The sequence below is a fragment of the Electrona antarctica genome (genome assembly GCF_951216825.1).
Source record: "Electrona antarctica genome assembly, chromosome: 5".
NCBI classification, from domain to species: Eukaryota; Metazoa; Chordata; class Actinopteri; order Myctophiformes; family Myctophidae; genus Electrona; species Electrona antarctica.
Genome location: NC_136810.1, coordinates 7,156,547 through 7,170,973, shown reverse-complemented (window position 1 = coordinate 7,170,973; position 14,427 = coordinate 7,156,547). Strand labels below are relative to the sequence as shown.

Genomic DNA, 14,427 nt, shown 5'->3' with positions numbered 1-14,427 from the left:
TTTGTGTGTGTGTGTGCATGCGTGTGTTTTAAAAAAAAGTTTTCTTTAAGTTTTTTTTTTAAGTCAAGTTTTGTGTGTGTGTGTGTGTGTGTGTGTGTGTGTGTGTGTGTGTGTGTGTGTGTGTGTGTGTGTGTGTGTGTGTGTGTGTGTGTGTGTGTGTGTGTGATACAGCTGCGCCCTCTGGTGGCGGGCGGGTGGTGTTACAGCGTGACACACACACACAGACAGACAGACATGTTCTGCTAGGTCTCATAGTTAGTGCTCACTGCGTTCGCAATTAGACCCCTTGCACGGGCTAATCAACACACCTCCAACCAGAGAGGAGGAACTGAAATTGAATGTAAGTTGTACAGCTCAGATGTTCCCCCAGTACAGCAGCTGACAGGCTGTTCCAGGCAGCACTCTGCCTGCCTGCCCCTGGCTAACGTCCCACAGCATCCAGCACACAGCCAACGCCTTGTAAAGGAACAGCCAGTAATAACCTGCTGCTGCCCTGGACCCAGATAATAAAACAGAGCCTTTTCAGACAGGCAGCTCTGAAGTCAGCCCTCGGGGGCCTTAGAGAGAGAGAGGGGTGGGGCTGTGATCAGGTTTATAGGAATGGTCGTTAGGCTAATGAGCCACCAAGTCAATGGCTGCTGTTCAAAGCATATTCCTTTTCCTGTTTAATAACTATTATTAGTCATATTGTGTAACAACTCTAGAAATTGATGTAGTGATTGTATTATGTCCTGCTATAATCGCCAAATACCTAATCTGTAAAAAAGTTACAGTAACACTGTTAATGACATATTACAGTCCAATACATTTAGTGGAAATCAGTGCTGAATTGCTGATGTTTTTATATTGTGTTTCACAACATAACAAATTTTTGTGTGAGATTTTGTGTAGACGGAATACAGACTAGAGCCAACTCAGGTCCAGTTTATTAGTCTAGAGGGGTTTAGGGATAAACTGATGTTCCATGTAATAATGCTAATATATGTTTGACCTAGCCCTGGTCCAGTGCGTCAGCGAGTTTCTCACTGACGCCCTGTGGGGACCGCCTCCGCTGCTTGTGGAGGGTTTAGAATTTCCCGAAAATTAACAAAACCAGGTAGCTACTCACCGAAACAAAGCTTGCTAGACCTATGAAAAAGTCTATTCTCCAGGCTGGGAAGCGTCTCAGGTTTTTTTGTTTTCACACTAAACCCAAGCGTTTAGGTTCTATACACTTATTTGTAACACTTTTTAAACGTGTCACAGTGTTTAGATTATAAACAGAAGAGCATGTTTAAATACCATGATTGCACTGAGTCATCATGGTAGGCTACTCCTTAAACCAGGCTAGTCGCTTTGGTGAATTTCTGATCAGTATTATTATGTCACGAACAACTACCATGAAATCCTGACACTCTTTGATGTTGTGGACAACATCCTGCATAACTAAATGCAGGTGCAGTGAATGTAGACAGAGACGGTTCTGTGTTCTGTCGCTGGGTCGGCGGCAGGTTTCAACGGCAGGCTGGCATCGCTGTTGCCAGCCAGGGTGTTCTTGCTGGTGGTGGTTTCATTGTGAACTAGTAGCCTAAGCAGAGTACAGTACTATATGCATACCCTACCTGGTGGTGGTTTCATTGTGAACTAGTAGCCTAAGCAGAGTACAGTACTGTATGCATACCCTACCTGGCAGGTGAAAACAAGCCACCAGATTAGCATTTGAATGCCTGATCTGCATGTATTGAGAAGGCATGGCAGTTACGTTGGAGAACGATGTATCCATGAGTAACTGTCTATTTGTGTATATGTACAATTTTGTGAGTGTCTTGTAAGCCTGTGCGGGCTGGGCATCTTATGATGTAGGACACTTTAATAAAAACTATCTATCTATCTATTGTGTACAAGAGGACAGGCAGTGACAGTGAGGACAAAAGAGGTGTTAAGGTGCGTTCAGACTTGGATGGTTAGAGCGGCGCGATTACATTACAAAGTCAATGCAAAGACGAGAATTGCGCGAACGGGCGGAGGCGAATATATATATTCAGGTCTAATTCCTCATGGGGGCTGGAGCCCCGCCGCCCCCCACAGAGTCTACGTCACTGCTGGTACTGTACTTACCTGGGCCAAGGACTTCAAGAAGGGAGTGCTGATGTTACACATCTTCTGATTGGACCGTCTCTCCACAGAGTGACACTCCATCTGGATATCGGATTGGTCCTGCAGTGTGGAGAGGAGCTGCATTTCATATACTGTATGCTATACAAATACAATTTTATTATTATTATTATTATTATTATTATTATTATTATTATTATTATTATTATTATTATTATTATTACCTACAAATATATACAGTACAGTACATGCCTAAAGTACCACTACCCCTAGCCTAGGCTATCTGCGACAGAGCAGATCAGAGGCAGGAACGTAGGGACGCGCAGCTAGCCAACCTGGTGCTGGAGGCGGTACAATGGGATGTCAATAATGAAGTCAAGGAAGGAAGGAAGAGAGAATTTCAGAGCTGCCAAAACGGTCAAACAAAGATTACAAATACCTAACGGCTTCTGCGCCAAAGGAAAGTTCGTTGATGTTTCCGTTGTCTCCTATAGCCGATATATGCTTCTTTTGGAACATGTCACTATCACACATTCAGCGCAGCAAAGGCGTTTGTGACGGTAAGTCTGTCTGTATTCCATAATTTCCATTTAGTATGACACCGATGAGAAGGGACCCTCCGGGTGATGACGAAAAGAGCTCAACCGGGGGGTCCCGAGAGGGGCTACACTACCCCTTGACTCCACCCCTCCACGACTGAATCCTGCTCCCGTGTACCTTGACGATGAGCGAAGAGAAGAGCAGGTTGGTGGAGTGGCTGATGTTCAGTGTGGTTCTGTAGGCGTTCTCTCCCTGGTTCTCCAAGCGAGCGTACACCACCATCCTCCTCCGCCCGGCCTCCACCACGTACCCGGGGTCCAGGGCCGCCCCCTGGTGGCCACACAGAGCCCAGCCAGCTCTCTCCTCCTTCACGCTACAGAACTGTCTGGGAGCATAGAGCAGAGGGGAGGATTGGAACCGTTATAACACGACTAAGATAATGAACCCATGAAGACCTGAGGCAGATTCTACAAACGACTTCTAAACAAGTTAGTTCTCAAACTTACCCTAACTAACCCTAACCCAGCTCGCAGCGCTGCACAAAGTGACGTGCTGTGAGCTTGTATTTCTGCTATTTTTGAATAGCCAATACAAAAATAACACTTTTCTGGTTTTAATGGTTACCCTACTATAAGAGTGACGCACAAAAGTAGCGATAATAGCCGATCTACAAGCTCACAAATCACAATGTGTCATGAGCTGCTGTATGTTGCGAGCTTGTATTAATCTATGCTGTTTTGGAAACATTTTGAAAATCAAAGTGAAAGTAGAACTTACTTATCTTATTAGTAACAGTATTAACCCATTTTGACCTGAGATCAGATTCTAAAAATGTCTTCTACATCCTGACAGTTTTCTGAAAAAGCTATGTTTCTGTGTCAGTCGTTCTTCGATTTTTCAAAAATAGCAGACCTACAAGCTCGTAGCGCGCCACTCGGTGGCGCTCTATGAGCTTGTAGATCTGCTATTTTTCAATAGCTAAAGCATAACATAATGCTAACACCAAAAGGGGTTAACTTTTGATTATTGATGATGGTGAACTGGATAAAGGTTATTTTTGTAACATTTCCTGAAAAGTAATGATGGTGTTCCACCTGTGAGCGACAAAATGTGTCTGGGACTGTGTGTGTGTGTGTGTGTGTGCGCGCGTGTGTGTGTGTGTGTGTGTGTGTGTGTGTGTCAGACCTGACATCCAGCAGATCGGTGCGTGTCTGTAGGATAAGATCGGGCACACATCTCTCTTCCTGTTCACAGCCGTTCCAGAAGGGAAGCTACGGGGAGAGACGAGGATCAAAACACCTCCATATGAATAAATATTACATGATGGGAATCATATATCAAGTCACATTCAATCTTGACATGTTTCGATGGTATCTTGTGTGACAGTTGACACTTACACGTTTTAACATAAGTTTGTCTCACACTCATGTCCCAAAAGGCAGGAGAAAAGATAGAAGCATTTTGTATTATGTTTGAACTAGAATCAGTACCACCAGGCCAGACCTGGGTTCTGAGGCTTGTGGGCCAGTCTGGGTCCAACACCGGACCGTCGTCTGGGGTCTGTAGGCCTGTCTCCATGAAAACCATGATGGGGCGACCATAATCTGTTGTCTCCTGTTGGGAGGAGTAAGAGGGAGAGAGAGAGAGAGAGAGAGAGAGAGAGAGAGAGAGAGAGATTAAGTTAAAACGTATTTTATTGTACCATATGCTGTGTGTCTGCCCTCCTCCCTGGACTGTGTGTGTGTGTGTGTGTGTGTGTGTGTGTGTGTGTGTGTGTGTGTGTGTGTGTGTGTGTGTTGTGTGTGTGTGTGTGTGTGTGTGTGTGTGTGTGTGTGTGTGTGTGTGTGTGTGTGTGTGTGTGTGTGTGTGTGTGTGTGCGTGTGTGTGTGTGTTTTAGGCTCAACAGTGCCACTTTAGGTCACCCAGTGGTATTGCAGCTGTTCAAACATACAGGGACATACACAGGACATAGGGACACACGCCGCCAGTCATTGGAGCGGTGTGCACCGTTCAAAATAAAAGAAAATACGGCAAATTAAATTAAAAAAAGAACATTACTGCATCAAAAGTAGACAACAAACTACACTATAAAAACTGGTTAAACATTGGCCAAATTGTCAAATAATATTATAATATATTTTCACAATGTTTATCTGTGGAACCAAGTCAAACTAAATGTAATGCCTCAACTTCTACAAGTACTTGTCGGGGTGGGGTCCTCAGTACAAATATGTGACCAGATTTGACTGAGAGACTGCCATCGCGCAAATTACAGCTTTTCACCAGAGGAGAAAAATCCATTTTTTCCCCCCTTTTTTTTAATGAGTTAATAGCACAGGCAGACTCTTCACATACTAGAGTATGTCTGAAATAAGTGTCAGAGCTGAAATCGTCATGTAAATATGAAATAAGTGCCCAAACATGTAGCTAGGTGTAATGTTAGAGTCCACAGAAGTGAACCTTTGAAGCCTGTTTTCTCAACTCGCTGTTTTCTGCAAGACATTACTCTATAAGCCATATCTCCAAAACTGGTGGGTCAAACTGAACAACCAATATGTCAATTTGAAGCTATGATTCCCTGCTTTCATATGACATGAAAAAACGAAAATTAAAAAAAAAATCCAATGGCAGCCCCTCAGTCAAATTTAGTCACATATGATTATTTCCTGAAAAGGCTGAGAACCACAGCAGTACATGACTGATGACTGATGTACAAGATTGGTACATCATCGAGTAAAAGATAACAAAATAAATGAGATAACATGTAAATCTAATCATGTCTGATTAACCCATTTAGGCCTGAAAAAAATGTCTTCTAAATCCTGACAGTTTTCTGAAATACCTATGTTTCTAGGCCTATATCACTCAATATTTCATGTCAAGGACCCCAAAAATGATCTGTAATTGGCCTCCGACCCCCATCTGAAAATATGTTGTTCCAGGGACCTCCCCAGAAGCAAAGATTTGAGTTAAAAACGTTTGTTCTGAAAAAAAATATTCCAATTTTGAGGCACATTTTCACGATTTTTCAAAAATAGCAGACCTAGCTTGTAGATTTTCTATTTTTCAATAGCTAAAGCATAACATAATGCTAACACCAAAAGGGGTTCCCGCCCAAAATGGGTTAAAAACCATAGTATTGTCCGGTGAGTGAATGTGTCTCGTCTCGTCTTGTTCCATATTCTACCTGGACGTAGAAAGACAGGCGGTCACAGCTCTGCTGTCCAGTCTGCAGGGTGAGTCTCCTGGGCTGCTGCTGTCTCTCGGACTCGTCCAGAACCGCTCTGGCAGGGAACCTCTTCTCATCCAACACCACACTGTACCACGCCTCTGAGGAGAGGAGATTCACCCATTTAACATCCAACACCACACTGTACCACGCCTCTGAGAGGAGATTCATCCATTTAACATCCAACACCACACTGTACCACGCCTCTGAGGAGAGGAGATGCACCCATTTAACATCCAACACCACACTGTACCACGCCTCTGAGGAGAGGAGATTCACCCATTTAACATCCAACACCACACTGTACCACGCCTCTGAGGAGAGGAGATTCACCCATTTAACATCCAACACCACACTGTACCACGCCTCTGAGGAGAGGAGATTCACCCATTTAACATCCAACACCACACTGTACCACGCCTCTGAGGAGAGAGGAGATTCACCCATTTAGACCTCATCCAACACCACACTGTACCACGCCTCTGAGGAGAGGAGATTCACCCATTTAACATCCAACACCACACTGTACCAGGCCTCTGAGGAGAGGAGATTCACCCATTTAACATCCAACACCACACTGTACCACACCTCTGAGGAGAGGAGATTCATCCATTTAACATCCAACACCACACTGTACCACGCCTCTGAGGAGAGGAGATTCATCCATTTAACATCCAACACCACACTGTACCACGCCTCTGAGGAGAGGAGATGCACCCATTTAACATCCAACACCACACTGTACCACGCCTCTGAGGAGAGGAGATTCACCCATTTAACATCCAACACCACACTGTACCACGCCTCTGAGGAGAGGAGATTCATCCATTTAACATCCAACACCACACTGTACCACGCCTCTGAGGAGAGGAGATTCACCCATTTAGACATGAGGACCATTCTACAAAATGTCTTATAAATCCTGACAGTTTGATGATTTGATGATTCTATGTCAGTCGTTCTCAAACATTTTCATGTCAAGGACCCCCAAAATGATATGTAATTGGCTGCCGACCCCCATCTGAAAATATGTTGTAGACAAATGTATGGATGTTGCAACCTGGATGGTAACATCATCACACTGTATTCTTATTTCTGTATTTCTGTATTCTATATTTGCACTTAAATGAAAAGTCTTTGTGCTCCTCCATCTTGCGCCACCCTTATCCCTTATCCCTTATCCCTAAATGTATTTTACCATTTTTTACTATTTTGAAAAAACATTTTAAAATAGTTCAACTAGCCAATCTACATTGAGACATTTGTGAGCTTGTAGGCGGCTGTGGCTCAGGAGGTAGAGCAGGTCGTCCAATGATCCATGGGTCGGCGGTTTGAATCCAGGCTCCTCCTGTCTACATGTCGAAGTGTCCTTGGGCAAGACACTGAACCCCAAATTGCTCCCGATGTGCTGGTTGGTACCTTGCATTAGCCTGGCTCCAGCCCCTGAATCGCTAGCCACGCCCATTAAAAAAATATATTCAGGCGATTCAGGGTCTGGTGACGCTCTCGAAGGAGGTCTGAGACTCGGTTGGAAATCTGACCGACGAATCAGCGTCGTTTCAACTCGATGACGTCAAAACAACAGCGCCGTCCAGACACAAACAAACATGGCTGCGCCAGTAGCATAGCAACTTATGCTACTCTTTTGGTGTCACATTTAGCTTCATACTGGGTGAAAGTCTCATTCAAAAAAATATTTTTTCGCTCGAAAATGTTAGTTACAATGACATTGAGTTGACGTGTTTGTTTTTTTTGGTAACTGTTGCATAATCGCATAACCGCTGACATGCCCTCAACCACGGCTAAGTTCAGCCTGCTGCGGTCGGAGCCTTGTCATCTGCTTTGCTACTATTGTGATTGGTTAAGGGTGAACCAATCGCCGAAGACTGCCTCTTTGTCAACGCCCATCTCAGAAACGGCTGTAGTAGGGAGGGCGTTCAGACTGAATAATGGAGTGAAACGAAATGAAAATTCAGGCTGAGTGTCAGGCTAACCTTGCATGGCTTCCGCCGCAATCGGTGTATGAATGTGTGTGTGAATGGGTGAATGTAATGCACAATCTATGTAAAGCGCCTTGGATAAAGGCGCTATATAAATGCACCATTTACCATTTACCATTTACTTGTAGATCGGCTATTTTAAAAGGTTTTTTAAAATAGTTAAAAAATGGCAAATTTGTTTAGGAATAAGGGTTAAGGGGTGGCTCAAGATATATCCCTTTGACTCCAAGCAAGGCTTTTTAGAGTAGGAATATAAAGTGTATATGCTGATGCGATGCATTTCTCAGCTGTCTCTCTGTTAGACCTCAACCTGTCTTCTTCTTCGTCCAACAAGCAGTCTGTCTCTCTGGCACTGTCTGGCAGTGACGCTGACCTCACAACTGTTCTTAAGTGAGCTGGTTGAGTGTGTGCTTATATAACAGCTTTGGGAGGCTGAGGTAAGACTCATTAAATTGGCTCAGAGTCGTTCGTTTTTATTTGTATAAATGACATGCTGGCATAATGTGGAGTACAAGTGTAACTCTATATATGAGCTCATCACTGTTGGTTGCAGCCTGAGCTAGAGGCCGGATTTTACGATATACCAAAATACTAGGGATGCCAGGTTTAAAGTGGTTAATAAAATATTTTTCAAATTGATTAGAACATTTTGCAATCCAACCATACTCACAAATACAAAACAAATAAAAAGCAACACTATACAGAAGTCCAATCCTGTGCGGCGCACATGGAATGTCCAGACCCAGATTTAGCACTTTTTTACAAAATAACCTTCAAAACATTTACAGACTAGGATTCTTCATTGGTTGGGCTTCTTTAGTTACAGGCAGCAAATACTGTCTAACAGCCCTGGCCAAGGAGACAGGAAGACATGGAAAGACAGACAGACAGACAGACAGACAGACAGACAGACAGACAGACAGACAGACAGACAGACAGACAGACAGTGTTGATTTTGTCGACTAAAACTAAGACGAAAAATGTTCGTCGACTAACTTTTTCCACTGACGGAAACTAAATGGAAACTAAATAAAAACTAAGCTATGATGACTAAAACTAAGACTAAATATACTTCCAATTTCATCAACAAATAAAAACTAGACTAAAATGATAGGAAGCGACTAGTGGACAAGAGATCCAGTATAAGTCATTATATAATTAGTTGCATGCTGAATATAGCAGATCTACAAGCTCAACACAACACCATCAAGGCCCGCCAGAATACATTTTAGTCGACTAAATCACCTGTAGATTTAGTCGACAAAAATCGTATGATATTTAGTCGACTAAAACTAGAGTAGACTAACACTAAGTCATTCCAGGTGACTAAAACATGACTGAAACTAAAAGAAAACTATTCAAGAGACTAAAACTAAAACTACAATCAAAATGTGCTGCCAAAAACAACACTGCAGACAGACAGGGACAAAGAATACTTTGAATCTTGAATCTCATTGAATCTCATAATTGCGTTCTTTGAATATATGCGGTGTGTATTGCATGCATGCATGTGTATGAGTGTGTGTGTGTGTGTGCGTGCGTGCGTGCGTGCGTGCGTGCGTGCATGCGTGCGTGCGTGCGTGCGTGCGTGTGTCTAATGGCATCCATATGAGGGTCTAACGGATGGATGGATAGGAGACAGAAGGGATGAAGGGAGGAGGCGGGAGAGGTTAGATTGACAGGGCTGTTTGTGTGTGTGTGTGTGTGTGTGTGTGTGTGTGTGTGTGTGTGTGTGTGTGTGTGTGTTGTAAGGAGTCTCCTGAGCCTGCAGGCTTAGCACGTTAGCGAGGTTTCCACTGGCCTCAGCCGACACATCTGAACCCAATTATCCAATTATCCACACACACGCGCACCACGCACACGCACGCACACGCACAGGCACACACGCACACACGCACACACGCAGCACACACACCACACCAACAGCTACTACATTGACTCACACAAGGTACTGTTGAACGGACTCTGCGCCGCGGCGGAACGGAACAGACTCTGCTCTAATAAAGCGAGCAGCCGTTACTCTTTGGAGCTGAAACGGACTTCAAAGTTTATCTCCTGACCCAATAAAAGCATTGATGGTGCAGGCGTGGATGCATGGTAGATAGTTTAGCGGGGATAGTTGTGTTGAACACGAAAACAAAGTCCCTAAATGCCTTAAACATAATAAAAATAGCTGGAGCCGTTTTCCTTTGTAGGAAAGAATGACACAGACAACAGGAACGGTCTTTCTTATTAAACTAATAACCTGCTATAAAAGCATTATTTATAGTAATACATCACACGTTAGTCTGAGTCAGTGGATGTCGGCCTCTGGGACAGACCTCTGATAAATCCTCCCCTTCTTCTGGCCGGCTGTGTCCCCCCCTCGTTTAAATCACCCTGTGACAAGTGTGACAATGATTTAACCATTGCAGTCTAGCCAACACTCACTTGGTTTTAATTCTGTGCTATGCCAGGTATTTGTCTCCTGTACATATGGCTTCCACAATACCCCCGCCAAAAAAACAATAATAAAAATAGGCAGGCTTAAATGTACCTACCTACATACAGACTATATATATATGTATGTAGTTACACCTAACCTTTCAATGTGACCTGGTGCATTTGATCTCCCCAGGCTACATTAACTGCGAGGTATGCATGCTCTCAAGTCAGATATTAGGCTGCAAGGAGATCTGACGCCAGCTATAGACCACCTGCTGAGGTGGCCTGGCTCACATTGAGTTTGTTTTGTATCTCAGTGGGGTGTGTGGAAGACACCTGCATTTATATATGTCAGTGGTTCTCAACCTGTAGGTCGGGGTCAGGGTAGATTAGCTTAACCCATTTAGGCCTGACGTCGACATTTTAAAAATGTCTTCTAAATCATGACAGTTTTCTGAAAAAAACTCATGTTTCTATGTCAGTGGTTCTCAATATTTCATGTCAAAGGACCCCCCAAAATCATATGTAATTGGCTGCCGACCCCCAAAATATGTTGTTCCAGGGACCGTGTCTCCTATGTCTGTCCACCTGCCTACAGATGTGTCTCCTATGTCTGTCTGTCCACCTGCCTACAGATGTGTCTCCTATGTCTGTCTGTCCACCTGCCTACAGATGTGTCTCCTATGTCTGTCTGTCCACCTGCCTACAGATGTGTGTCCTATGTCTGTCCACCTGCCTACAGATGTGTGTCCTATCATGTCTGTCCACCTACCTACAGATGTGTGTCCTATGTCTGTCCACCTGCCTACAGATGTGTGTCCTATGTCTGTCCACCTGCCTACAGATGTGTGTCCTATGTCTGTCCACCTACCTACAGATGTGTGTCCTATGTCTGTCCACCTGCCTACAGATGTGTGTCCTATGTCTGTCTGTCCACCTGCCTACAGATGTGTGTCCTACAGTATGTCTGTCCACCTGTCTACAGATGTGTGTCCTATCATGTCTGTCCACCTGCCTACAGATGTGTGTCCTATGTCTGTCCACCTACGTACAGATGTGTGTCCTATGTCTGTCCACCTGCCTACAGATGTGTGTCCTATGTCTGTCCACCTGCCTACAGATGTGTGTCCTATGTCTGTCCACCTGCCTACAGATGTGTGTCCTGTCTGTCCACCTGCCTACAGATGTGTGTCCTATGTCTGTCCACCTGCCTACAGATGTGTGTCCTATGTCTGTCCACCTACCTACAGATGTGTGTCCTATGTCTGTCCACCTGCCTACAGATGTGTGTCCTATGTCTGTCTGTCCACCTGCCTACAGATGTGTGTCCTACAGTATGTCTGTCCACCTGTCTACAGATGTGTGTCCTATCATGTCTGTCCACCTGCCTACAGATGTGTGTCCTATGTCTGTCCACCTACGTACAGATGTGTGTCCTATGTCTGTCCACCTGCCTACAGATGTGTGTCCTATGTCTGTCCACCTGCCTACAGATGTGTGTCCTATGTCTGTCCACCTGCCTACAGATGTGTGTCCTGTCTGTCCACCTGCCTACAGATGTGTGTCCTATGTCTGTCCACCTGCCTACAGATGTGTGTCCTATGTCTGTCTGTCCACCTGCCTACAGATGTGTGTCCTATGTCTGTCCACCTGCCTACAGATGTGTGTCCTATGTCTGTCCACCTGCCTACAGATGTGTGTCCTATGTCTGTCCACCTGCCTACAGATGTGTGTCCTATGTCTGTCCACCTGCCTACAGATGTGTGTCCTAGGTCTGTCCACCTGCCTACAGATGTGTGTCCTACAGTATGTCTGTCCACCTACCTACAGATGTGTGTCCTATGTCTGTCCACCTGCCTACAGATGTGTGTCCTATGTCTGTCCACCTGCCTACAGATGTGTGTCCTATGTCTGTCCACCTGCCTACAGATGTGTGTCCTCCTATGTCTGTCCACCTGCCTACAGATGTGTGTCCTCCTATGTCTGTCCACCTGCCTACAGATGTGTGTCCTATGTCTGTCCACCTGCCTACAGATGTGTGTCCTCCTATGTCTGTCCACCTGCCTACAGATGTGTCCTATGTCTGTCCACCTGCCTACAGATGTGTGTCCTCCTATGTCTGTCCACCTGCCTACAGATGTGTGTCCTCCTATGTCTGTCCACCTGCCTACAGATGTGTGTCCTCCTATGTCTGTCCACCTGCCTACAGATGTGTGTCCTCCTATGTCTGTCCACCTACCTCCAGCTGCACGTCTACTCACCAATACCCGTATACCCGTTCCAGAGATCATATTACACCAGTCCTCCGTGACCTTCACTGGCTACCGGTTAAACAAAGAATCCACAAAGCAACAACCTGGCTCCCCCATACCTCTGTGACCTCCTCAAGTGTCATGTCCCCTCTCGCTCCCTCAGGTCTGGTGATGCAAACCTCCTCGACATCCCCAAAACCAAACTCCGTACGTGGGGTGACAGAGCTTTTGCCTTTGCTGGCCCAACCCTGTGGAATGCCCTCCCTAACGCCAGGGCTCCACCGGACGCGTTGCGTCTCCGTCGCGTGCGTCAAAAAACGCACCGGTTCAATTTTAATGCACGCGTCGCGTCTCCGTCAACGCAACGCAACGCGGGCAGTGGAGCCACCCTTCATTGATTAAAAAGGGAACATTCCCTGACGGTGACGGAGACGCGACGCTGACGCGCCCGGTGGAGCCCGGCTGTAAGGCACTCAGAGATGCCCCCACCCTCCAAACTTTCAAAACTGCCCTCAAGACCCACCTCTTCAATATTGCCTTCCCTAGCTAACCCTTCTCACTGTCTTTCTTTTTTTAATGTTTTTTTTTTTATAGCTTTTAGTGTTTTTCCTTTTTCTAATAAAGTTGTTTTTATTTTGTTGTTACCTCTGTAAAGCCCCCCCCATGTAAAGCGTCTTTGGGTACTCAGAAAAGCGCTATATAAGTTTGAGATATTATTATTATTATTATTAGATGTGTGTCCTATGTCTGTAGTGTCCACCTACCTACAGAGGTGTTTCCTATGCCCGTCTTGGGCTCCAGACTCAGGCAGGCGATGGCAGACATACAGGTCACTTCCTTCCCTCCATAACGACAGTCTCGGTTGAAGATGTTGACCTTCTCAGGTTCAAAGGTGAGTCTGGTCTGGATACGCACCATGCCACGAGACCTGTACACAACACGCACGCACGCACACGCACACACGCACACACACACACGCACACGCACACACACACACACACACACACACACACACACACACACACACACACACACACACACACACACGGTCCTTGACATGAAAATGTTTGAACAAGCATGAACTATGTGCGTGTGTGTGAGTGTGTGTGTGTTAGTGTTGTGCGGGCTGACCTGTAACCCCCAGGTCCCACGGGTTACCTCGCAGGGTGGGCTGAGCCGAGCCGACATTTTAACTTTTAACTGGCGGCGGGCTAAGGCGGGTTAGATAATGTATACTGGGATTTTACAAATGATTGTCCTGGAAGGAAATTTGCGGAGCCTACGATAGTGTTGTGGAGCTGCACTGCTGGTCGATATCCTCCGCTCACCAATAAATCCCAAAACAGCGTGACTGTGACTGTTGCCTACTTCCACGGCGCGCGCAAGTGTGTGCATGTGTGTGTGCGTGTGTGTGTGTGTGTGTGTGTGTGTGTGTGTGTGTGTGTGTGTGTGTGTGTGTGTGAGTGAGTGTGTGTGTGTGTGTGATTGTGCGTGCGCGTGGCCGCTCAGATTATAAGTGAGAAGGACAACATTAACACCGAACGTTTTCAAAGACTTTTTCTCAGGTCTTTAGTGGTGTTTTCTTTCAGCGTCTGTGTGCCTCCAGTCTTGTTGTTGTATAACTCTACTGTATGTCCGTGACGCACAGGTGAGTCTCTCTTTTCTCTCCTCAACCTCTCTGAATCTCTGCCATGTCGCACACATGTGTGACCAATGAATGGCATCGCATCGGTGGTTGGAACACCCGGGACCTGCGGGTCATAAACAACCCTGAGCCACACAGCACTAGTGTGTGTGTGTGTGGAACCCCTTTTGGTGTTTTAACTAAGCATTATGTTGTACTATTGAAAAATAGCAGATCTACAAGCTCGTAGCGCGGAGGTCTGCT

General features: G+C 45.5%; 1 protein-coding gene across 1 annotated transcript in view; it reads right to left on the bottom strand.

Moving 5' to 3' along the window:
* The window catches only part of LOC306923248 (integrin alpha-11-like), a gene marked incomplete at its 5' end in the record, with an annotated part of 56,094 nt that overhangs the window by 8,542 nt on the left and 33,125 nt on the right, over window positions 1–14,427 (bottom strand). The window contains 6 exons of the mRNA XM_079501281.1: window positions 2,098–2,196; window positions 2,812–3,019; window positions 3,820–3,905; window positions 4,138–4,248; window positions 5,822–5,964; window positions 13,304–13,467. Of these exons, the coding sequence (XP_079357407.1) occupies window positions 2,098–2,196; window positions 2,812–3,019; window positions 3,820–3,905; window positions 4,138–4,248; window positions 5,822–5,964; window positions 13,304–13,467 (811 nt within the window). The remainder of the gene's footprint in view (window positions 1–2,097; window positions 2,197–2,811; window positions 3,020–3,819; window positions 3,906–4,137; window positions 4,249–5,821; window positions 5,965–13,303; window positions 13,468–14,427) is intronic.